This window comes from Mastigoproctus giganteus, chromosome 5 (genome assembly GCF_048544385.1).
Source record: "Mastigoproctus giganteus isolate SK-2022 chromosome 5, ASM4854438v1, whole genome shotgun sequence".
Taxonomy (NCBI): Eukaryota; Metazoa; Arthropoda; class Arachnida; order Uropygi; family Thelyphonidae; genus Mastigoproctus; species Mastigoproctus giganteus.
The window spans coordinates 62,658,452-62,685,823 of record NC_143579.1 but is presented as its reverse complement, the minus strand read 5'-3'; the positions used below and the strand labels follow the sequence as shown (position 1 = coordinate 62,685,823).

At 37.5% G+C, this 27,372-nt stretch overlaps 1 protein-coding gene across 1 annotated transcript in view; it reads right to left on the bottom strand.

Moving 5' to 3' along the window:
- Rok (Rho associated coiled-coil containing protein kinase) overlaps window positions 1-27,372 on the bottom strand; it is a 403,168-nt gene that overhangs the window by 245,108 nt on the left and 130,688 nt on the right. Inside the window, exons 12-13 of the mRNA XM_090374570.1 lie at window positions 17,771-17,862; window positions 7,023-7,182 (exon numbers count right to left, since the gene is read on the bottom strand). Coding sequence (XP_090230696.1) covers window positions 7,023-7,182; window positions 17,771-17,862 — 252 coding nt within the window. The remainder of the gene's footprint in view (window positions 1-7,022; window positions 7,183-17,770; window positions 17,863-27,372) is intronic.

The following is a 27,372-nucleotide window of genomic DNA, read 5'->3' as shown; positions in this document are numbered from 1 at the left end:
TTATCTTCCATATCACCATCTGCATGTAATTGTAGAAGATCTTCTTGGTAGATCACATCATCGGTATCCATCCTTGTTGGGTGTGGTTGTTTAACCTCAACAGGATCTGATTTTTGCAATTCTTCTGCTTCTTTACAGTGGGTTATGCTTTGGAACTGTGAGTGGTGTGTTGTTACTTTGGTCTACTGTCTTTGGTTTAGATGTAAGCTGGATCGATAGAACTGATCATGCCAGTGCCCCTTCCATCTAACATGCTACTGATTGGTGAGAGAGGATAACCAAAGCATAAGAGCTTTTTGGCATGCTTAATTTAACTTGTTTTCTAGCTTCTTGATATACGACTATTTTCAGTCTTGTATTTTTGTATTTTCTTCCCTAGCTTCCAGAGATCTTCTAGAGTATGCTGGATGGTTGCCCCTGCAATTAGGGCACTGCAGAATTTGTGCCTTGAATTCTGAGTATGAGCTGTGCAGCCACAGTTTGGACATGTTGAAACTACATGGCATGCTGTCTGGGAGTGACCAAATTTCTGGCATTTGTGGCATCTTAAGGGGAAAGGGTAGAGCATGGCAATCTGACTGAAGCTGGTAGATTCAGTGTATTAAAGGTTAGAATTATGATGTGTGTTGGGACTAAGGTACCATCTTTTCGTATCATGATTGGACTGGACATGTGTTATGAGATAAGGGATTGATGAAGGATGTGATGGAGGGGAATAGTTGAAGAGAATAGGCCCATAAGGAGATTGAGGAAAACTATGATAGATGAACTGAGAGAGGATTATGGTGTGGAGAGATGAAGAGGAGGGTTGAAGATGGGGAGATATGGAAAAGTGTTAATGAGTTGTATGCTTGGACCTGCCCTTGAACACTGAATGATGAACACTGATGATGAAGATTACAAGATGAACCAGATTTATGTATAAACACTATAATTAATCATATTTTGTAAAAAAAAAAAAGTAGTTGATTTTAAAGTTGAATTAACAATTTCTAAGAATATTAACTGGTAACCCGTTGAGTATAGATAATTATCAATTAATGTCTAAGGAAAAGGAGCACATTCAAAAAGACACTTCTTTTCTTCAGCATGTATGGGAAAGTCAAATATGGGAGAAAGGTGCCAATGCATCTAACAATAACCTAAAAGACATTTCTTGGCTGAAGCCTCAGAGTATGAAGGAGTTTACTTATGCAAAGATTAATGCACACATGCAACATTTATACTACCAAGGTAGTTTTAATGCATCGCTTTAATTATATTTTGAATTTCATATTCTGAATACCTTCACTCTGAGGCTTCAGCCAAGAAATGTCTTTTAGACTAAACCATTGCACACCATCAGGCATCTCTCATATTGTGGAGTTAAACTTCATAACTGGGTTGTCACTATTGAAACACCAGGGTACCTATCCACCCACTGAAGAGAAGCCAAAAAGCCTTGAAACAGTGTTGTTGGGTAGTGGTATCTGCTGAAAATAAGTAATATTAGTCTTCTCCATTGGTGAAGCATTAATTATTAGATAGTGCAATACCATGACAACTCACTGTGAGGGTATTCACAATATGAGATATAATTAAAACAATGCATTAGAACTACCTTGGTAGTATAAATGATGTGTGTGCATTAAGCTATGCATAAGTAAACTCCTTAACAATAATATGCTTCTGTGATGAGTTTGAAGAAAGAAGAGTTTAAAGTGGCAAAAACATCCAAGTAGATGGACATGCATGTGAGAAGTAGCCAAATAAAACAAAACTGTTCCAGAAAATTATATTTAAGTTAGAATATTAGGAGAATCTTAAAAAAAATATTAAATTCAGACCTTTCATGCTTCAACTACTGCATAAAAATCAGAAAGATGACTCTGATAAATGAGAGCAATTCTGTGAATAAGTACTGTCAGAAAGTGAAGCTGGCAATTTCCAGGGTGTAATCAATCATCAGACGAAGCAACATTCCACTGCATTTCTGAGGACAGTGACAGTCCATTCAACAAAAAAATGTTAACCAGCCAGGGATCAGTGTGTAATGGGATTTTCCATTCGTAGGAGAAATAGATATTTCAGATTCAATGAAAGTGTTACTGGACAGTTATCTTGAATTATTAATAAAGGATGCAGTTCCTGAAAAAAGAAACCTGTTTCTCAATACAGTGATGTACCTTCAACAAGATGATATGCTTCCACCTTTTCACTCTGACAACCATATTTCCACTCCCTCAGAACTTTTTGCATACGAATACACTCATATAACCACAAACATTCCAGGATTCGTTGGGTGATGATTTTTGCTTAAATGATGCCATATAGTGCAAGGAAGCCACAGGCTTCCTTGCACTATATGGCATCATTTAAGCAAAAAAAAAAAAAAAAAAAAAATGCAAGGGTAATCGCAATTTCTGTGTATATTAAACCTTTTTTATTTCATGTTTGCTGAATAAATTATCTGCGATATTAAAGTGTTTATACATAATTATGACTTACCCTGCAGATTAAATTTTAAAAATTGATCTGGAGGTTGTTTTCTTCTGCTTTAATCTTATACTACAATTTGCAGTTCAAAGCTATTCCATTTATATTAATAGCTGAATGACTGCATTAGGGTAGTCTAAAACAAGCTTGTTTTAAGTGTAGTGGATTCATCCAAAACAAGAATCATCTGCCTAGCAACTATTTTGAATGTGTAAGTAAATTAAAATCAGTAAGAGCAAGGTTGAAACTTAAGCAAAAATTGAGAATATAATCATATCATGAAAAGTGAAATGCACTAAAATTTAGAAATTACCAATACTATAAACAAATGTCAAGTTGTCTTGAAAATTACCTGTATCAGAGAGAGGCCACCTTTAGGGATGTGAGGAAAAGAAAGTAAGAATTTTACAAGACCACAAATTACAAGATTTTGGTTGAAATGCAAAAATTGTTATAGAAGATAAATGAAGGAAACAGAATCTCAAAGCAAATAGAAGACAATATTGAAAACTGCCACAGGATCACATCAATCTGAAAATTCTATGCAATCAAGCAGCTATTTTCCCTTCATACAAATGGTATGTATGTGGTTTTCTTACATATTTATTAATGTAATAAAAAAACAATGGCATGAGATTTTAGTAATTAAGATTTACGAATAAAGGAAACGCTAAATCATGTTACAAATACAGAAAATTCCTGCTTTTGTGGGGGGGGATAGATTGATATGGTATGATTCTGCTCCTATATACGAACCCAACCTAAAAATTGAATACACCAAAATAAAATAACAAAGACATAAAACAATAACAACACTCACCTCCAGAAGTGCATATTTCAGCTGGCTCAAGGAGATATACGCCTGCACCACCCAAAGGATGAGCACCACTTTTTCTAAACAAATAATAAACAGAAGGGGAAAAAAGAAAAAACAAACAAACTGAGAACTGTAAAGCACCATCTTTCAACATGGGCAACTGCTTGTAAACTCAAAACCAGTTCATATTTCAGTCACTGGCTACTATCCAGTCAAGTGCCAATGAATATCCTTAAATAATCTGGATAGTAGATACTGAATAGAACTCAAACTTAAGAAGTTAAAAATCTGTTCTGGCCAGTACCCTCTATAAGTTAAATACAAAAATATAACCTATTTAAATGCATATTTAAACACTGAAGCAGTCAATTAACAGGAATAAACTAAATGCCGATATGTAAATTAACACTGAACAAAATCATAATTAACAGATTTAACATAATAAATTAACATCAAATGTTTTTTTAATGAAACCCCTATGCGTGAGAGGTATTAGAACCTATAGTACTTAGTACCATGCACGGGTTAAAAGTTGAGAACATGAAAAAAGACGTTTGCTGACATTACACTTGAATTTCTGCAGACTGTCATTTTCAGAAAATATGTATAAAGAAAGATTATTCCAGAAAGTGCAAGTTGAAGGAATAAATGAGGAAGAAAAAGAGTTGGTAGTGTGAATTTGAAGTTGGATAGTAAAAGGATGCTGACTGGTTTAGAACACAGATTGGGAATTATAGAAGCAAATTCATAAGAACAGTGCCCGTGGAAGTATCTACAGAAAATGCATGCAGCAGAAACAGCATATCTATGAGACAGAGAATGGAAAGACTTTGTTAGAGATGGGTCATAAATTAACCTAACTGCCTTCCTTTGAATGGAATCTAGAAGTCTGAGAGAGGTTTGAACACCGCTCCAGATGCGGGAATAATATTTCATGGTAGGGAGGACGAGACAGATTAGAAGTAGGAGCAATCCCCAATAGAGATATGTGATTGTGTCTATAAATCTGAGTGTCATCGAAGATAAACACAGGAGCAGAAGAAACCTTTTTGCGAGATAAGACAAGACTGAGTTTTAGGATTGAAATCAACTAAGTTGTCTTTGCCCCACTGGAGAATTACCTGGAGATAAGCATTTAGGTAATTGGATTAGGTAGTAGATATTCAAGAAGTTGAAGCTGTTTATACAGGGGTAAGGTTTCTCAAATTGGAAGGTAAAACACAATGAGCTATTATCAGCAAAACTATGGATAAGATTTCTGGTCGTGAGGAGAAAGTCATTAATATACAAGAGTAAAAAGAGTAGGAGAAAGAACTGAACCTTGGGGAACAGGAACACCTGCATTAGGGGAGAAAAAGATCAAGAGTGTTGGCTGTGTGGTAAGAATTGTCTAGTATTCTGGTAGATAAAGGAATAATCTGTGCGAGATCATTAGTAATTTCAAAAGCCTCAGCATCTCAACCAGCTGGGTCCATGTGACTAGAAAATGGAAAGATGGAGCTGTTATGAACATTAAAATCACCAAGGAAAATTACCTCACTGTTAAGAAAGTTGGACTGGATTAGTTCAAGTGTCAAAGAGCTCCAAATGATTAATGGAGTTGGGAGAACAATAGATGCAACAGATGATTTTACAGAATGGAACAGAGATTTTAAGCCAGAGAAGATTGAAAGGAAGAGATTCCAAATTACAGTGTCTCTGACAAGGAATATCAGAGCAAATAAATGCATAAATATCACCTCTGAAGCAAAAGAAATCATATAGCGAATAATTAGGCCAACTGAGATGAGCAGTGGTTGAATCAAACGATAACTGAGATTCTTGACAAATGCAAAGTACTGCATATAGGTAGAAGTAACCCCAGAGAAATGTACCAACTGTGTGGTACTACACTTAAGGTGGTAGAAAATGAAAAAGACCTGGGAGTAATTGTGCAGGCAGATATGAAGTTTTCTGAGCAATGCAGACAGGCTGCCAGGGCAGGTCATGGGGTTTTGTCAATGATATATAGGAATTTTGCTAGCAGGGAAAAGGAGATGATTGTCCCTCTGTATAAGGCAATGGTCAGGCCACACCTTGAGTACTGCATACAGGTCTGGAGGCCTCATTTTAGGAAGGATGTAGATTTACTTGAGCGTGTACAGAGAAGGGCAACAAGATTGGTGAGGGGAATGAAGGGATCCTCTTACCAAGAGAGGCTTAAGTTCTGCAAATTGCTGTGGCTGGAGACAAGGCACCTGCGCAGTGATCTGATTGAGGTATATAAGGCCTTGAATGGATTGAGCACGTTGAATTCTGATGGGATCCTTCCACTTGTTCAGATTACGAACATAAATTCAAATTAAGAAAAGACAGATGTAGAATAGATGTGCGGAAATTTGCCTTTAGCCAGCGGGTGGTTAATTGCTGAAACAAACTTCCATCTGTCGTTGTGGAAGTTGATAGGTTGAAAAAATAAATTTAAGGAGGAACTGGACAGGCATTTGAAGGGAATGGTGTGTTTTTTTTGTTTTTTTTTGGCTGATGCTACATAAGCTCATACACTTGCTTTCTTGCATTACATGCCACTACTACTACTACTGAGAGAAAAAAAATCTACATGGAGTTTGGCAGACTGTAAGTGGAAATGGACATTATTGAGATTAGAACTGAGACTACATATATTTGTGAAATGAACTAGGAAATGTTTGGGAGGTTTAGATCTTTTCGCAGATAAGTTTGCTCTATTAGTTTGACAATTCATGGTGTATTCAATAGTAAGAAAAAAGTGTGTGGGGGGGGGGTGAACATGCTGTATGAAGTAATGAAGTTTTTGGATATGGTGTGTACATGGCAAGAATACATGCAGCTCCCTGACATCCCGTGGCCTCGACGATGCCTTCTGTTTCCCATCCCCAGCCATACACACTACTCAGACTCCATCCAGTCAATATCTTCTGGCAGTGAAAGGTAGTGAGATTATACACTAGCTGATCTGGAAGTTTCCTAGAGAGTTACCAACAGGTTTAGTTTCGTGGATTATCTAGCAGCTGGCCTGCAAACATCGTTTTAGAGCTGTAATGTGAGGAATATTGGATCTTGCCATTATGTTATCATAACCTCAAAAGACACCAATCGTGCTGCATGATGGAAGAGATGGGGGAAAGGGAGTTTACCGGAGTTTTTCTCTGGAGACTAAACATGGCTTCCACCACTTCAAGCCTCTAATAAGCAAAGTGGTGGTACTGATGGGAGTCATCTACCACCTAGAATTGCCTGGTAATACAAAGGGGTGGCATTCCTCTGTGTAATGTGGATGCCACACCTCAACCTGTGCTTATGTTAGTTCGCACCCAGGTAGTCACTTCCAGTACACTAGGTGGCAAATTTCAGGACTTGCATGCATGGGTGTTATATCCAGGGTTACTAACCGTCCAACCATCATGAAGGTACAAGCAATCAATGCAAACCAAATGACAGACTGCACTGAAACACAATGAAGAAACCAAGTAGTGGTCACAAACATTGAAATACAACAGAAGTTGGGACAGAAGTTATAATGTGGCTGAGTGTTTCCTTTGTTCATAAGTCTTGGTAATATTACCATCTGCCCCTATAGTAAAGTATATATGAAAATTTAACTTTAATGTTTCACATATGCTGAATGCATAATTTTAGTACACATAATTTAAAATAATTTTTCCAAACCAATGTATTAATTCTTTCTATGAAAGGTAAAGAAAAAACCTACTGATAGTCTCCAGAATATGTAAACCCAACAAAAGGAAGATGATTCCCTGAAAATGCTTTTGATGCAGGAAAACTTTCTTCAGTAGTATCATCTTTTTCAATATCATCGAAGTTACTGGTATCATCATCACTTGATAATTCAGGAACAACGGGAGGAACACCTATAAGAGTTAACAGAGAATTACAAATTTGTATTATTACCAAATGTAACACCACAAATCCAAAAATCATTTAAAAAGAATAGTAAATTAACAAAATCTTGCACGGCATTTGATATATATCTGAAAGTTTTGGGTTTACGCAATTTAAGTTTTTCATTTTTTTTTATCAGGAAGGGCAAATGGTGCAGAGCATTGATGGTGATTCCATTCATTTGCAGTAACAGGTTTGTTGAGATGAGGAGAGGAGTTAACCAAAGTAGACAGAAAAAGATGTTTCTGCAATTTATTTTGTAATGGAAAAGTCTACAGATAGTATTTCCCCTCAAAGACACCTCACCTCTCCTCTCCAAGACCCACTTACAGCAAATTCTTAGGCATCTGCTGAAATTATTTGCATATCTCAATCAACAGATTGAAGCCTTAAGGAATGACTGACTATCAAAAAAATACTGTTCGTGAGTCCACAATACATGCACACTAAATAATTTAATTTTTGATCTGTAAACATCTTTTGTGTTTAGTAGGTTTGGCACCTACTAAATTTTGGACAGTAGCAAAACCAATTTGTCATGATTTTAAGAAATGGAAATGATGTCAAATGACAATTTCCAGAGATGGCGTCAGTTACTTTCTGGATAGGGTCTGACACTAACTCAGTTACTTTCCAGAAGTGACATCAATGATGTTATTTCTGTTCTTTTTGCCTTTCCCATGGTTTGACCAGCTCAAAGCATCACGGAAAAGGCAAAAGAATGGAGTTGAGAGAGGAGATCGCACAAAGGATCATGGGAAGTGATCATGGATGTGCTCAGATCTGGCATAAACCTTGTATGTGCTCAGAGCTGGCATAAACCAGCTCTGAGCACATCCAAGAGCTGGTTGCAGAAAAACATTTATGATTCAAGGCATACCATACCACTTAGGTGGCTTTGGGCTAATCACTGCCACCCATGGCAGAAACCTTTTGGTAACCAGAGAAATGGATATCTTACAAAATTTAAAGTAAAGTAAAGCATTAAAAGCAAAGGATCATGGGAGGTGATCTTGGATGTGCTTAGAGCTGGCATAAACCAGCTGGTTGCAAAAAAAGTTTATGATTTGGAACATACCACTTAGGTGGCTTTGGGCTAACCATTGCCACCCATGGCAGAAACCTTTTGGTATTTATTTTCTTCTAACAGCCAGGATCAATGGTTAGCAGTAGTGATGCACATAATCAAAATAATTGATTATATGTAAATTAGTTGATTACGAAACAACAACAACAATAGCGATTGAATTGAAGTATTGCCCACATTTCATCATCACCACCATATTGGTTAGTAATACCACCTCACCGTATTGTCATCACCCACAAATATCGAAGGGTTGGAAGAAAGAATTTGTAAAGAAATTGCTGTAATTCTTTTGGAGATACTACAGCATATCACGAAAAACATGAGTGGAGGGTTAGAGCAGTGTCTGCACAAAGATGGAAGTCTAAGAGTATCATCTTAAAAAAGTAAACAGCATGCTATGCACTTTAAGATGGCATATTTGTATTTGGAAAATACAAATTCTTTAATTATTGACTTTTTTAATTGCCCATTTCCGTCTTGCCCTTATTTGAAACAAAGCTGTAGATAGTGAACTAGATCTTGCAATCATTTAAAGCAGTTGTGCATGGATTCCTTAGAAGAAGGAAAGAAGATAATTATGAGTCTCCAGTGTCATCTTTTTATCGGGACATCCATGATGTGTTCTGATGAAAAGCAAAAGTTGTGGGGATATTGCTATGATGGGAGATTACTGCTGGTTTCTTAAGAGTGAGAGCAAAAAAAAAAAAAAACTATAAGGAAAAACTCTCTGAGTGGCAAACATTTGCCATTCAGATAGTGGCAAGGAAATAGAATGTATGTAGTCATATGTTTGATTAAAATATTTTAAAATGAATAAGCCCTCTGTTTTAAGATATCATATATGTAACATTGTATGGTATTTGAAATTGGTTGCCAGATTTAGTTACTGTTTTGTTCATTTAATTGAAAAAATTTTGGTATTTCAATGGAAATGTGATAGAGACATAATATCGGTACTTTTGGAATTGAGAGATCAATTTCCTTTAGAATCTGCAACTTTTGCTAGAAAAAATTGTTAGCATTAGTAATTGCAAATGATGCAAGGAAGCCAGTTTATACAACAGCAGCCAAAAAAATAAAAATAATAAAAAAAATATCCACAATATCTATACATCTCCTTTAACCATCTGTCTAAACCTTCCTTAAATTGATTCAAACTTCTCACTTCCACACCAGATGGAAGTTTGTTCCAACAATCAATTACCCTCTGGCTGTAAGCAAATTTCCACTTGTCAATCCCGCAACCATCATTTTTCAACTTAAATTTATATCTACTTATGTGTGTTGTCTGAGAAAGCGTAAAGATGCCATCAGCACTTAGTTTACTCAACCCATTTAAAGCCTTAAAACATTTCACTCAGGTGTCCTTGCAAGTGCCTAGTTTCCATATGCTGCAGTTTGCAGAACTAGTCTTTCCTGGTAAGAGTACCTTTTTGTCACTGACTAATCTTGTTGTTGTTCTCTACAACTATTCCAATAGATTCACATCCTTTGTAAAATGGAGCTTTCACACATGCAGCACTCAAGGTGCAGCCTGCCTGGCCATTCACTTCATATAAATGAGATTATCACCTCCCTGCTCACAAAATTTCTGTATGTCATTGGCAGAACTTCATGCACTGTCCTAACAGCCAATCTGCACTGCTCAGAGAACTTCATATCAGACTGTACAATTACTCATAGGTCTTTTTCCATTCTCCCCACTTTGAGGATTGTAACACTGAATTAGTATTTTATTCTGGGATTACTGCTACATATATGCATCGCCTTGTATTAATAAGTGTTTAGCCTCAGTTGCCACTTCTTAGCCCACCAAGATCCTTGCCAACCTTTGTATCATCTAAAAACTTGTATGTCAAGCTTGATATACCTTCATCAATAGGTTAGTCTCAGTTAGTAAGATGAGTTTATTATTTTGTTTCACAGTCATTAGTTTTGACTTTTAACTTCATAAGAAAAACAAAAAATGAAAAAACAAAGAACTACATGGGTTAAGGATTTTTCTGCTTGATGTTATTAAGGTTCAGTTTGTGCAGATTGTGGAGTTAAGGGTTTTTACACGAGTTTCAGAAGCGAATGACAGCTGGATATCATGTGGGGAAAATGTCTATACATGCTACTGCTCAGAAATTAAACGTTCCCAAGAGCTGATTACCTCATCATGTCAGAATCTAAGCTTGTACCTGTGAGCAGCCACAGACAAACAGTTCCATGAATTTTCATGAAAGAGCAACAGCCAACAAATCTTTAACAAAAAACAAATGCACACCACTGATTGGCATGGTATAAGACACCTGAACTGTGGATCAATGTAAATCAATGGTGCGACGTGGTGTGGTTGGCAAGTAGATAGGTAGGCTGATTGACCTTTTATGACATGACGAAAGCTTAAGTCATAATGCACCAAGTTGCAATGTCCAGTCTTGGTTCCACCCAAGCCTTCGCAGACGACTTGATACTGACAGTCACTGGAAACTCCAGAGCTTCCCTGGAAACAACAGCCAACGGAGCCCTTACAAAGCTACAAGAATGGGCCAGCCTCCATAAACTCCATATATCCCCTGAGAAAACTACTTCAATTCTACTCAGAGGAACCCTTTAAATAAGCAGGACGCCGCAGATTAAAATTGTTGGTAGAACTATCAAACTGACAACTGAGTTGAAGTACCTTGGGGTAATTCTCGACCTCAAGCTCACGTTTTACCCGCATATAGACTACCTTCATCGCAAAGTCAGAAACTACACGGCAATGGTAGTGAGCATCAGCAGGTCTGACTGGGGCCTAAATCGCCGCTCACTGCATAGGCTATAATTCCCACTATAACCTACTGTGTAGGTGTCTGGTATCATCGTGCACTCATTGTTCGTAACCAAAGGAAGCTCACCTCCATCCAGCGTAATATCCTTCTCACTATCACCCATGCCTGCTGCACAGTAAGCAACCCAGCGCTCCAAGTCTTGGCAGGAGTTCTCCCTCTAAACCTGCAGATAATTCGCAAAGGTGTGCACTACCGGCTCGCAAGGGGACTCCCTACCACCATCCTGGATTTCACTACAAACCCAGCAAACACCATCAAAGAAGAAAAAAAGTGCCTTGCAGTCTACCTTCTTAACGCCTGGCAAAACAGATGGAATACCACCGCCAAAGGTTCCATCACTAAAAAATTCTTACCTGAAATAGCCCAGATCTACCCTAAAGCTCCAGCATGGTACAGCCCAGGGTTATATACCACTTTCCTGATTACAGGCCATGGATCCATAAATCACAAACTTGCCTCTATGAACATCGTGGATGACCCTCGCTGTCTTTGTGGTGAAAACGAAGACTGGGATAACCTATTCTATGTTTGCCCGCTCTATGAGGACCTGCGAACGTTGCTCATATCAAAAATACATGCCTTGCCTCGAGGAAATGAACATTTTCTGATCAATGAGGAAGACCAGTACCACACTTTCTCTGCCTTAGCCCATGATCTCTTCACCAGAAGAAGATCACTGGTACAACATCCTGGAACTGATGCACATTGATCAACACCCTTTTCTCATATACTGAACATCTTCACCTAGATTGTGACCACTTCTAGCTACTGGACGACACTCAGGTCGCTTGAATTGTTTCATCCATATCTCTCTTGATACGTGATTGTCTTCCCACCCTCTCGAGGGGCCTCTTCTTCCACTTCCGCTTAGGTGAGAGAATTCCCACCCAACCTGTGGAGGATGCCTTCCCTTACATCCTCCGTCGCTCTGTCTATACCTCCTTTCCTTTACCCTCTCCAGTACATCCTGTACTCCCTGAACCCTATTGTTTTTTATATCTATATATATATATATATATATATATATATATTTTTTTTTTTTTTTTTTTTTTTTACTTGGTCTCTTTCCAGGAAGCTCAGATGACCTGGAGGAGACTAGCCAGAGAATTATGGGCAGCCTGGCTACCTCCTAGTGGTGTGTGTGGGCAACATGGGGTCCCATCAGGAGCCCTGCGGCCAAAAGCCAGGACACCCAACAGAACCCAGCATAATACTTCATTTACAACACAAAAAATTTTTCTGGCTTTCACAGTGATACTGTTTGTCTCCACAGAGTATATATGGGACCCCATGTTGCCCGCACACACCACTAGGAGGTAGTCAGGCTGCACATAATTCTCTGGCTAGTCTCCTCCAGGTCATCTGAGCTTCCTGGAAAGAGACCAAGTAAAAAAAAAAAAAAAAATATATATATATATATATATATATAAAATAATAGGATTCAGGGAGTACAGGATGTACTGGAGAGGGTAAAGGAAAGGAGGTATAGACAGAGCGACATAAGCATTGGGAGATCAAAATTGAGAGTAGGAGTGTGCTATAGGCCTAATGACTCTGATGAGTATAATAAGAAACTGTACAGAGAAATAGAGTGGGCCAGTAAATCAGAGAGTCTTATTATGGGGGATTTTAATTTCCCAGATATTGACTGGAATTTGGGGGCTGGTCACTCACACACTAGCAAGGCTTTTGTGGATTTACTGGATGATTGTTTTCTACATCAGCATGTTCGGGAGGCAACTAGAGGGAGTAATACTCTTGATTTGATTATCAGTAGTGATTCTTCATGCATTAAGAATCTGCAGATAAATGAACCACTAGGTGGCAGTGATCACAATGTGCTAAAGTGGGATTTACTCAAAGAGGTAACTACCATTAGGGGTAAAGGGAAGGGTTATTGCTTTCGTAAAGGCGACTACGATGGACTGAGACAGTATTTAAATTCTATACAGTGGGACCAACTGATGATGTTACCAACAACAAATTCAAAATGGGAAGCATTCAAAGAACTTATCTTGGAAGCTACTAGGCTTTACATTCCAACTAAGACGTTCAAGGTTTAGACCTAAATGGATTTCAGATGAACTAATGAGACATATGGCATAGAAGAAAAATGCATGGGATACATACAAATTAACACGTGACACAGAAGCCTATGATAGATACAAGTTGATCTGTAACCAAGTTACAAAGGAGGTTAGGCAGGCGAAGGCAGATTACGAGAAATCTTTGGCAAGGGATGCAAAGAAAAACAGCAAAGAGTTCTTTACTTATGTAAACACTAGAAGGAAGGGGATGAATCAGATTGGTTCACTTGATATCAATGGGTCAACTGTTGATGATCCTGCTCAGGTAGCTAACAAACTAAATGAATATTTTGCATCGACATTCACACATGAGGAGTTATTCAGCGAGGGGAATGCCAGCGGTGTATTCAACTCTGGCAGTAAGCTAGATAATCTTGTAATAACTGAGAGTAAAGTGGAGGAGAAATTGTTGAAGATAAACACAAGAAAGGCACCTGGGGTGGATGGGATCTATCCAGTTATATTAAAGGAGGCAGCAAAGGAAGTAAGCAAACTCTTAGCCATAATTATGAGAGCTTCCTTGGACTCAGGGGAAGTACCCATGGACTGGAGATGTGCAAATGTGACCCCAATTCAGAAAGGAGAATCAAAGGCTGACACAAGTAATTTTAGACCTGTGAGTTTAACTTCTGTTCCCGGAAAATTGATGGAGGCACTGGTTAAAGAAGCACTGAAGGATCATCTAGACGAGACTTCAGTTATAGCTCGGACACAGCATGGTTTTGTTAAGGGGAAGTCTTGCCTGACCAATTTGATTGGATACTATGATGCAGTCACAAAAGAACTGGATGAAGGGAATAACTTTGATATTATATACTTGGATCTTAGAAAGGCTTGTGATACTGTTGCACATGGAAGACTGCTGCACAAATTGGAGCAGTGTGGCATTGGAGGCAAATTGCTGCTATGGATAAAGGGGTGGTTGAGGGGGAGAAGACAGAGTGGTAATCAATGGACACTGCTCATCGTGGACTAATGTTATTAGCGGAGTCACTCAGGGTTCAGTATTGGTCCATTATTGTTTTCTGTATTTATAAATGATATTGATGATGGTATATCGGGCTTAATGTCCACGTTTGTAGACGATGCAAAGGTTGGCAGGGTTGTCAAGGACACTACTGACACTATGCTGCTGCAACAGGATCTGGAAAGGTTGAGCAGATGGGCTGAGAGGTGGCAAATGAAGTTTAACAATGACAAATGTAAAGTACTACATATGGGAAACAGCAACCCCAGAGCAACGTATCAACTCTGTGGTAATACGCTGATAGTGGTAGAGAATGAAAGGGACCTGGGGGTGGTTGTGCAGGCAGATATGAAGTTCTCTGAGCAGTGCAGACGGTTTTTTTTTTTTTGCTTTTTTTTTTTGAAAGCATTAGCAACTAAGGCCATATTGCTCGGGGAATATGCGGTGGTCATTCCCTGACTTTTTCCGCATCCTCCGTATTTGGTGGTGACGGGCTGGAACTCCGGTCTAATCAAGAAGCATGTGCTACGCACTGCTGCTCCTTCCCACCTGGCTACGGAGGCGCCAATGCAGACGGGCTGCAAGAGTAGCTCATGGTGTATTGTCAATGATATATAGGAATTTTTCTAGTAGGGATAAGGAGGTGATTATTCCCTTGTATAAGGCAATGGTCAGGCCACACCTAGAGTACTGTATACAGGCCTGGAGGCCTCATTTCAAGAAGGATGTAGAGCTGCTGGAACGAGTACAGAGAAGGGCAACAAGGTTAGTGAACAGAACGAAGGGTTGCTCTTATGAAGAAAGGCTTGAGGTTTGCAAATTACAGTGTCTGGAGCCTAGGCACTGGCGAGGTGATCTGATAGATGTGTACAAAGCCTTGAATGGTTTGAGCATGCTCAATGCTGATGGGGTACTGCCTCTTGCTCAGAATAATCACCTGAGAGGACATAAATTCAAACTGAGGAAAGACAGATGTACGATAGGCGTGCGGAAATTTGCCTTTAACCAGCGGGTGGTTGGTTGGCGGAACAGACTTCCATCCCTTTTCGTGGAAGTTGATAGCCTAAATAAGTTTAAGGCTCGGCTGGACAGGTATTTCAAACGAACAGAGGGGTGAAGTGGAAGTGGTTTTTTTTTTTTTTTTTTTGACTGATGCTGCATAAGCTTGCTTTCTTGCATCAAATGCCTCTACTAATGCTAATGGTAATATGCATATCATTTTGAGTGAATCTAGTGAAAGAAGGATTTGGGTACACTACTGAATGTACATTAAGCATTAAGACAATTAACAGAAAATTGAATACAGTCAAACAATAATGCTAGATATCCCTGGAAAAGAGACTCTAGGAACACTTCAACTGTTATAATGTCAGTTGAACAATACTATCAAGCTAAGTAAGAAAGAAAGAAAATGCAAGAACTCTTCAACATTTTTCTGTCTATCCTGGAAAGGAGAGAGAGATTAATGCTTGAAAAAGTAGCCTCTATGGAACAAATGTAAAAAGGTCTGAGGAAAGTTACTATACTCTAATCATTGATGGGCAGCCAGGATTATCAACAATATTGTAAATATAAGTGTAAAATCAAAACATCTTGCACAACATATTATAACAGAGAACATGGTTAAAAATTTGGGTACTGTACTTCAATGTGACAGTACTGTATTGTACTAATGTTATTACATTAGATTTTTCAGTAGATCAACAAAAAAAAAATCTACATATCATCTTAAAAAATTAGGCTATTACATTAAACTTATATATCTCTTTAAATATCTATCTTTTAAAATCAAACCTTCCATATGCATACTAATGGGAAACATACAAGATTATTTTTAATAATAATATTTCTCTCTTCCCCCCTCCCCTTTCTTCCTTCAAATGTTATGATAAATGCTATATTTACCATAACACAAGTTTATTAAAAAGTAAGATTCTCCAGCCCACACATTTTTTGCAAGCATATATTTGCATTTCAGAAGTATACAATGTATTGCACATTCTGAGTACTATTTCACTAGATAAGAATCATATTGTTAAGGCCCTTATCCCAATATGATAACGAGTTTATATACTATTTATGCAAAAACTGGACTCCTGCAACAAAAATGGACTGCATTTTACATCTCCAAATTCTGATTGAAATCTTTGACCTCTCAGATGTTTATTCAGCAGCCTCCCAAAAAATTAGTTTAAGATGGTGGGACTGCACTGTACAGGAGGAGGAAGTTGAGGAACTTCCCAACTGAAAAACTGGAAACCTTTGAATTTCAGATACAGCACCGCATTTTCATGTTGAAGAATCACTTCACCAGATCCAATGGTGTTTTTGTAGTCTTTGTAATGACTGGCTTAAACATTTGCATTAATTGTCATTCCATGTATCATGAACCCCAAGAGAATCACTCCACTGTCCCAAAACAGCAATGGCATGACCTTTCTAACCAACACACAGGCTTTGTTTTTTTTTATTTTTCTGAAATCAAAAAATGTCTCCATTACTTCAGGAATAAACTCACATTTCATTACCTGTCACTATGTCCCATAAACTTGTTTCCTTCCAGTACATCATTAAAAATATGTGAGAGCTGTAAATCAGTAAAGTTTGTGATCTGATGTATTGAGAAGTAAAGCACAAACTTTAAAGTATCCTTTTTCCTTAAATATGTGCTATTCCATATGAAATGTCCCCTCTATGTCTTCAGTTTTTCAGTATCAATTCTACATGTAGTGTTCTGTATTGTTTTCAACGTGCATAGCCTTCTACTGTATCTTCATTAAACATATTCAATGTTCAATTGGTGAACTCTCAACACCACTTCCTAACATACTGCACAGACATTATAACATCACCATAAATGTCTACCAATCACCTGTGGAAACATTTTTAAACCAAAGGAAGTGAATCACACTATGTGCTTCTCATCTCCAAATTTCTAGATTAATCTTACATAGAGAAAAAACACACGATCATATCAGCACAGAATTTTTTGTACAATATAAGTTACAGCCTTCAAAAACAATAGCATTGTCACAAAAAAAAATTAAAATCTGCACAGCATATAAAAAGTGACAAAGACAAGTCCAGGTTTATGCATACACATACAAAATGTCAACAAAAAGAAATGACACATTATTCTGAAAAGGTTAGAACTTTCAACCAGTATCTAATTTATACAGAAAATTCAAACACAAACAAAAAAAGATAATTTAAAAATCATATTTCTATATCGTTATACAATCCACATATGGTTTTCACAAGAAAAGGTAAAGAGACAATACCTAACCAAGAGAATGGAAATCAGAATAACAAACAGTGTGCCTTTATAGGTTAATAACATATACCATGAGTAGAATTGCAAATTAGGGCTACACTAGGTGTGTGAGAATACTTTAAGAACACAACATAAAAACAATTGGAAAACTTTTTGTTTTTTGGTAAGGGAAAAAAAATTATTTTTTTCAAATTCAAAAATTTACTTTACAAGAGGTAAAACTGTCTCATTATTGGACTAATGCTGCAATATACACCATTCAAATATGCTCGTTATAATCACTGTGGAACTAAACAATCATTACAAAGAAAAATATTACATACATTCCCTAATGTTATCAAATGTCCACTGATCATTCTGGAAAAACGGATGCCTTTTTATTTCTTCAACACCATTTCTTCCAAGTCTCTGGGTCCTAAAAAAATATAGCATAAAATAGTATGTATTACTTATGAATAATGTGATATCAATATTTAAAAAATTAATGACCTAGTAATATTACTAAACAACAGCATTTACAACAGTTTATGTCCTACTTTTCTATAAAGCATTTCCTACCATTACTATTACATGCTATAAATAAATTTAACTAGCAGAGAGGGAGAGAGACTTCATAATAAGTAGTGATTAGCATATAAACCTTAAAAATCAGAAATAACAGAACCTGACATAAACAAATTAAAAATTATAAAACTAAATCAGAGATCATTAACACTGTATTTGTTTACCTATTAGCCAAGTATGGTGATACAGTGCATTATGAAAATATAATAGACTTCATTCCTCTGGCCTGGGCCTTTGATAAATATGAAAAATTATTTATCTATTTATTTTTAATCTTATCAACAAAAACTACTACAAGATGTATAGTCCAATTTCACATAGTGATTCTATGATGCAATTTTAGTTTTGAGACAGTAGTGCTACAAAGACCATTTTCAAAATAATAGACATATTCTGATATCCCTGAAGAGAAGAGACAGAGACAAAATTTTGATTGAAACCAGACAGTCTTTATATGTCATGCTAGTTTTAAAAATGCTTATGAAAAATATGAATGCTATTTTACTAAATCTACAATTGCAAATTGTTACTTCTTTGTGGTTTTCACTTTGTATTATTAAATAAATTATCTTTATTGCTGCTAAGTATAGTACAATTACTGGGAACAATAATACTCATCATGGCAACATGGCCAGCAGTTTATGTGGAAAATGTACTATAAAAAACATAATTAAGGAAATAAATTAGCCAACAGCTTAGAACTTAAGTAGCACCAGTGCAATTCTTCTAAGAGTTTAGAAATATCATTCCACATGGAACTTTTATATTTCCTTTTCCTTTAAGCAACCTCTCATGTGTATTTCTAACAACAACATTGCACTATGCCTTGTGGAAAAAATCTTCAGCTTCATTTTCTGCCGATGCAAAGCTTGCAATAGCTCTAAACAAGTTATTAACAAATTCAAACTTGCTTTTGAAAAGTCCAAAAGTAGGAAATGTGCTTCTTGTCCAAATAACAGTTGAGAATTCTGATCTCTTGCCATTGTCTATGTCTACAACTTTCATGAAATCCTGATGGTTCTGCTGCATCCTCAAAGACTATCTTAAGGGAAACGTTCCCAAACTTTTATACCTTGTCTCCCCCCACCATTAAAATATTTCATAAATTTTATACCTCTACCCAGAACATGCAAATAAACAGATGTGACAAAATTTAGCTATGAGTATACATACTTTTATAAATGAATAAATACTTCAATATGTTTAATCTCAAACAGTGAAATAAAATACACTCCACAGATGGGTTAGTGTGGTGGCTTATCCATATTTCATTAACAAAGTGCTTCAGCCTAAATAAAACCATAAAAAACCAAGTATGTCCCACAGGTGGGGGATGCACCCAACACTTTGGGAACCTCTGTTTTAAACCAAAGCTTCAAATACTTTATCTAAGACAAAGCTGATTTCTTGGAATTTTTACTTTTCCAATAAGTCTTGCACCAATGATCATGATAAATCTCCTCCTACCATATTTAACACTTTCCATTCAACTCCTTCCTTGGTTTTCTGAAAAAGATTAAAAGAATCCTAAACAACCTCGATGCCAAGGAGTTTCCAGGTAGTGATGATACTTCTCCACGTGTTCTTATACTCTGAGCTAAGTTACCATACTGTTTTGTGTCACCTTTTTACTCTTATTTTCTCTCTTATTCCAATAGTGTTTCTTTTAATGCATGAAACTTCTCCATATTCAATAATTTCAAAAAGACAACGAATTGTTTCTTTTCAATTATTATCCTATTGCACTTAACCTTACTCTTTACAAAGTAATGGCAAAATCCATTGACCACCAACTCATACATTAATGTAACCTGCCATTTGATTAACGATTTTCAAAATCTTTTGATCAGATTTTGCTGAAGCCTTCTAAACACAATTATACCTTATGTGCCTTCCAATTTCTCAGACCAAATCATCAATTTCCTCTCTGCTGCTAGCTTGCACGTGCTGATAGACAGTTCTCTGTTCTTTTACTCACTCCTTCCTCTTGTATATTAATGATCTTTTTTAAATTACCAGAAATCCTCTCCACAATTTGCTGATGGCACACTACATTCCACTTTGACCTGCTTTCCCAAATTTCAGGATCTAGTGGTGGATATTTAATGTTATTTAATTATAACTTATTAAATATCCACCACTAGATCCTGAAATGCTGATATTATTATTATTTGTAGTAGCAGTACTGGCAAATAATATAACGAAACAAGCTAATACAGTATCAGCTATTTAAAAAAAAAAAAAAGAAGAATAACCACTTCATCTGTCCATCCACTCTAATAAAATGTCTGCTTCTTCCAATAATTTATTTAACCCACTTCCACAATATGAGATGGTAATTTGTTCTAACAATCAATTATTCTCTAGCTAAAAGAAAATTTTCACACATCTATCATGCAACCAGCTTTTTTAAATTTAAGTGTATGTCACATTGTGTACACTGTCCATCACCATTAGGTTTACTTAATTCATTTAAAGCCTTAAACACTTTAATCAGATCGCCTTGCGATTTGCAGAACCAAAGTATTTTTTGATAAGAGTAACTCTGTGTTCTTGACTAATCCAGTTCCTCTTCTCTGCACCCTTACCAAGAGATCCACATATTTCTTAAAATGAAGCTCCCAGATCCCTAAACAGTATTCTAGATGTGTCTAAACCACTGCTTCATACAATGAAATGATCACCTTGTCCCTGCTGGCAAAGTTCTCATATATCATTGACAGAACTCCACGAGCTGTTCCAGCAGCCTGTTTGCACTGCTCAGAGATTGTACAACTACCCCTAGGTCTCTTTCATTCACTACCAACTTCAGAGTGGTACCACCTAATTAGTGTGTTATTCTGGGATTACTGCCATATGCAGTACCTTGCACTTACCAATGTTAAATCTCAGTAGCCACTTCTCAGCCTATCTGCCTAATATATCAGGTCTTGCTACAGTAGAATGCATTGATTCCTGTCATTAACCACTCTGCCAAACCTTTGTATTCATTTGCAAAATTAGACAATAAGCTTGATACACCTTCATCAATATTGTTAAAAAATACCATAAACAGCAATGAATCCTGATGGACTCCACTAATAAAATTAGTCTAAGAAGAGCAGTGCCCATTTATAACCACCTTCTATTTTCTGTCGCTCAACCATCGCTTTATCCATAGCAATAGCTTGCCCCAAAATTCAACATTGTTCCAACATATACAACAGTCTTTCATGCAGAACAATGTCAAAAGCCTTACTGAAATCTAAATATACGATGTCAAAATTATTATTATATCCAGTTAAATTACATTTAGACTAAATTCATGCCTCAGACAAAAGCAGCAAAACAAAGAGCTTAAAGTTGCAGGAATGGTTTGGCTTGGGAGAGAACTTCTAAGTGCAGTTCTCCTATGAGTGAAGGTTATGTGATGTATGTTCCTTGTGGTCCCTTTGTGAAGCTGCATTTAGCAAAACATGTTGTTTATTTTAATACTCCAGCAAGATCACCAGGTGAGAGGAATTTACAATAGATCATGAATACAATCGTTAACTGTATTTAGCAGTTATGATATGGCATAAGTAATATTATGATAATATCCAACATGATTAACTTTATACATATTATATATAAATATATATATATATTTTTTTTTCACTCACTCATTCATCTCTTTCTCACACACCAGGGGGGGGTGCAATGGTGTGTAATGTAATTTAAATACTAATGCTTAATAATTAAGCTAAATAAGAAAGAATATGAAAGATTAAAACTAGGGTTAGTGTGAACTTAAATTTAACATTTATGGTTTGTGTTCTTTTTCTCTCACACACTCTCATTCATTCTTCTGGGTTTCATTTCATTTGTTTGACTCTTACTTACTGCACTACACTGCACTGTCTGGGCACCTCAACTTACTATTATTCTTCAGTTGTAGTGCAGGCCAGGGGAGAAGCTAGTTAGTTATTTTTGGTTTTTAGGAGCATTAGCAACTAAGGCCATATTGCTCCGGGATATGCGGTGGTCATTCCCTGACCTTTCCGCATCCTCTGTATTTGGTGGTGACGGGCTCGAACCCCGGTCTAATCAAGAAGCGTGTGCTATGCACTGCTGCTCCTTCCCACCTGGCTACGGAGGTGCCAAGGGGAGCAGTGATAATGTTTGTGTTGTTAGCAAATGTTTGTTAGTATATATAAAGTAGTGCAAGTTATTAATAACTTTGTATTCTTTCAGCCAATTACATTTGCTCTTCCACTCATTCCCATTCACCATAACACTCATTCACTCTCTTTTCCTCGTGCTGGGTCCGTCTTTCTCTCACCAAAACTGATATTTATTCCCGTTTACCATAATTCCTAATTCACTCTTTGATTCAGTGACTGGCCTATTCATTGTCTTTCATTCTATATTGCATCCCCTTGCTACCAGCTTACTGATATTTTTCAGCTAATCTGCTTCCCTGGCTGCTGTACATCTCCCTCCCCCACATGGTTACTTATTTGGTGCGAGGCTCAGGTTCCTACACATGGCAAAGTAGTTCTAGGGGATACCCAAGTCGGAACAGGACAGTGGGAGGGTTTAGGCTCTTAGTTCAGAAGCACCTAAAATCTAAAGCAGTCATCCAGGAGACATGAATGTCCAGTGCAATACTGAGCAGTTTGGTTTGTCATAAGCACTGGAAAAACAATAAGAAGAGCGTGTTATAGTACTATATGATGAGCATAACAAACAGCTGTACAGACACAGGTTTGGATAGTAAATAAGAATGTCTGAATGGGAGACATGAACTTCCCAAATAGTGGCTAAACCTTGTGGGTCGGTCATTTACACGGTAGAATGACTTTTGTGGATTTCTTGGAAGAACTGTTTACTACACTAGAATTAGCATTAGTAGAGGTATACGATGCAAAAAAGCAAGCTTATACAGCATCAGCAAAAAAAAAAAAAAAAAAAAAAACACCTCCCATTTCACCCCTCCATTCGTTCCAAATGCCTCTCCAGCTCAGCCTTAAATTTATTTAGGCTATTAGCTTCCACAACAAAAGATGGAAGCCTGTTCCACCAATCAACTGTTAGAATGTTAGAGAGGAAATAAACTTGTTTACCAGCAGTGATTCTTCATTCATTAAGAATCTGCAGAAAAAAGACCCACAAGGTGACAGTGATCAGAATGTATCGATGTGGGATTTACTTAAAAATTTAACTACTATGAAGGGCAAAAGGAAGGCTTTTGCTTTTTGTAAAGATGATATACAATGGTCTCAGACCAATTTTACATTATATTCAATAGGACCAACTGATGGTGTTACCAACAGCATATTCTAAATGGGAGGCATCTGGGGATGTAATTGTAGAAGCTACTAAGCTTTTTATACCAACTAAGTGGTAATGTTCAAGGTATAAAACTTAAATGGATGTCAGATGAACTGATAAGATATGTGGTAGAGAAGAAAAATAAAGGTGATGCATATAAATTATGAGGAATAAAGGATTCAAGAGTAAATAGAAACTAGTGTGCAATCAAATCATAAAGTTAGGCAAGCTAAGGCAAATTAAGAGAACTCTTTGGCAAAGAATGTAGACTTAATTATGTAAACATTAGAAGGAAGGGGATGAATTGCAATGGTCCAATGGATATGAAGACTTTAACTGCTGATGATCCTGCTCAGATTACTGACAAAATGAATAAGTATTTTGCATCGATTTTCACATATTTTTAGTGATGGGGAAGACAGAAGCATATCAAATTCTAACAGGGAGCTAAAAGATTTTGTGATAACTGAGAGGAAAGTGGAGGATAAATTATCGAAGCTAAACATAAAAAAGACAAATGGGGTGAATGGGATCTACCTAATTATATTAAAGGAGGGTAGCAAAAGAGATAAGCAAACCTTTAGCAATAATTGTGAGACCATTCTTAGATTCGGGGGAGGCATCTATGGACTGGAGATCTGCAAATGTATCTCCAATTCACAAAGGGGGGGGGGGGGGTCAAAAGGTAATATCAGTAATTACAGACCTGTTAGCTTAATTTCTATTCCAGGGAAAATAATGAAGTTACTGGTTAAAGAAGAAATCATACTGAAGTCACAGCATGGATTTGTCAAGGGACAATCTTGTCTGACACATTTGATCGGATACTATGAAACAGTAACAAAAAAACTGGATGTAAAAAATAATTTAGACAATTTCTTGTGATGATTTCATATACTTGGAATTCAGAAAAGCTTCTGATAGCGTGGCACATAAAAGACTATACAAACCATCACAGTGTGGCATTAAAGGCAAGTTTTCCAGATACGAATAAAGAGATGGTCAAGTGGAGAAGACAAGGTGTTTTCAATGGGTACTGTTCTTCTTAGAGTAATGTCATGGCATACACACACAAGTTGCTGAGCTGGATATCATCATTTTTCTCTTTCTTGGTGATTCCCTTCTACTTCTGACTGACTCTCTCTTTCTCTCTCTCTCTCTCAGGGTAACACAATTTTTTTTGGCTGGTGCAGCATAAGCCTCAGGCTTCCTTGCACCATATGGCTAATAATAATAATAACTAGGGGACTTCACCCCCTGCTAGCTGCACTCGCTTCTATTAATAAAATAAAATACTTACAGAAGCTTTCGACCCTGTGTGTGTCTCTTACTCAGCTATGAATACATAAATACGTTACTATATCTATATAATATTGGTGTAGATACACCACAGACAACTCTTAAAGAAAAACTACAATCACAGTGTGAAAGGCATCATTTCATCTGTATCTCATATTGCGCTCTCATCCTTCACAACAAGTTACTAAGTATTGCACTACCTCGAATAAGTAATGCTTCACTAATAGAGAAGGCTATTGTCACTTATTCTTGGTGGGCACCACCACACAGATGGCACCGCTTCAAAGCTAGTTGGCTTTTCATTGGTGGGTGCCTTTCACACAACGATCGTAGTTTTTCTTTAAGAGTTGTCTATAGTGTATCTACACTGATATTATATAGAATCTTAAACTGCTAAAATATTATGCCTTGTTGCATTTAGTTTATTTAAATAAATATGTTACATATGGAAATCAAGAATGGTACTGCATTGGTCATGTTAGATAAACATAGCGTGTGACCATGCTTAAACAAAAGCTTATTTTACCACAATAAAAACTTCTGTTACGTATTTTTGTATTTGTTATGTATTTCCACATAACTTGCATCGCTCTTCACCCATTGGCTGAATAAATATCACTAGGAGGAAAATTATTTTAACGTATAGAAAGATAATAATAATAATAATATATTTGGGGCGTGATGGACTACCAACCTGATGGACTTGGGTTCAAGTACCGCCTTGAGGGGAAGCAAACGCGGCTCCATCACACTGGGAGCCCAAACCAGAGGAGGAAGAGCAAGAAGAAATACAACCCAGAGCAGCTGAAGTGGAAAGAGACGAGGTCACAAAATCCAGAATAGAGGACGAGTGGAAGCAGGCCCTAACAGAATTCGAAGGAATGGACCCCACAAAGACTCACATGATACCGAAGCAGAGGCCGAATAGAACCTTGTGGAGAGTCACAGACCACCTGAATTGGCACATAATACCGCATTACCTCGACAGCAATGGAGGCCGTCCACACAGCCGTGTATTGTGCTGCGGTAGCAGCCACGAGGATTAACGAAAGAGAAGCAAGAGACCAACAACAAAAGAACAGAAAACAGAAGGAACCACCAGCTTGAGAAAAAAAAAGACTTCAGCAGAAGATAGAAGAATTAAGAGTCAAGATAGGCCAATTGACCCAGTACCAAAGGGGCAATAAGAGTAAGAAATTAATTGGAAAAGTGAAGAGCATCCTCAAGAGAGACAGCGTCCACAGCAAACATAAGACAAAAAATCAGAGAATAGGAGAGTACTTGGACACATTGAAGCAGAACCTCCTTGCACTCAGCTAGAGACTATGCCGATACAAAGAGAGCTCCCAGCGGAAAATAAACAACCGAATCTTCGATGAGGACCAAAGAGGCTTCTACAGGAATCTTGGAGAAGATGGGAAAGAAGGGAACGGACTACCCGAAAAGAAGATGATTGAGGAGTTCTGGGGAAACATATGGAGCAGGGAAGTAAGACATAAGCTGAGCCACTTGGATAGAACTAGAACGCAAGAAAACCAAGAACGTACAAAAATGAGAGCGTGGGAGATTCGGGAAGAAGTAAAACAGACAATCAAGAACTCTCGCAACTGGCGAACTCCAGGAATAGATAACATCCACAACTATTGGTACAAGAAGCTCACTTGGTACAAAGAGAGTTCCCAGCAGAAAATAAACAACCGAATCTTCAATGAGGACCGAAGAGGCTTCTACAGGAATCTTGGAGAAGAGGGGAAAGAAGGGAACGGACCACCCGAAAAGAAGATGATTGAGGAGTTCTGGGGAACTCCTCAATCATCCTCAAGCACCTGGCAAAGCAGTTCACCCGAATGATAAGGCACCCAGAGACAATTCCAAAGTTTCTCACTCAAGAAATCACATATCTGAAGCCTAAAGATGAAGATCCAAGAAACCCGGCAGCGAAATATAGGCCAATCACCTGCCTCCCAACAATGTACAAGATCCTGACCAACTGCATACCAGGAAGAGATCAGACCACTTGGAGAGCCAGAACATAATGGCCGAACAGCAGAAAGAATGCAAGCGGCCGAGCAAAGGATGCAAGGAACAATTAACCATAACTGCTTCTACAGGGATGGGATACACTTAAATAGAAAGGGTGCAAGAATATTTGCTGATGCTATCGAGGCAGTGTTAGGTGGGTCTGAAATATGCTAGCTTGGGGGGATACAAGGACTAATAGATTAACAGTAGCCAGTGGCAGAGGTGAAAGTGATTCTTGCACTGCTTCTATTGGAATGAGCAGAAGCCTGGAAAACAAGATGCAAAATATTTCAGAGATTGCTGGGAGTCATTGCGGTACAAGTAAACACATGGGTTGTGTTAGGGTAGCTAAGAATAGGAACAGGTGTATGTATACTTGCGTGTACACCAATGATAGGAGTCTGGTAAATAAATTTGATGAATTTGAGGTATTGCTCAAAGCATCAAAGGCAGATACTGTTGGGATAGTAGAGACGTGGTGTCACACAGATGTAAGGAATGCAGAACTGGAATTTGGGGAGTACAATGTCTACAGAAATGGTAGACAGAATAGGAAGGAAGGAGGGGTTATGCTATTAGTTAAGAAACACAAAATCCAAGGAAGTGAAGCCAGTCGACATCGCTGGACAGTGCAGTGTCAAGTCAGTTTGGTGTGACATAAGCACTGGGAGATCAAAATTGAGAGTAGGAGTGTGCTTTAGGCCTAATGACTCTGATGAGTATAATAAGAAAATGTACAGTGAAATAG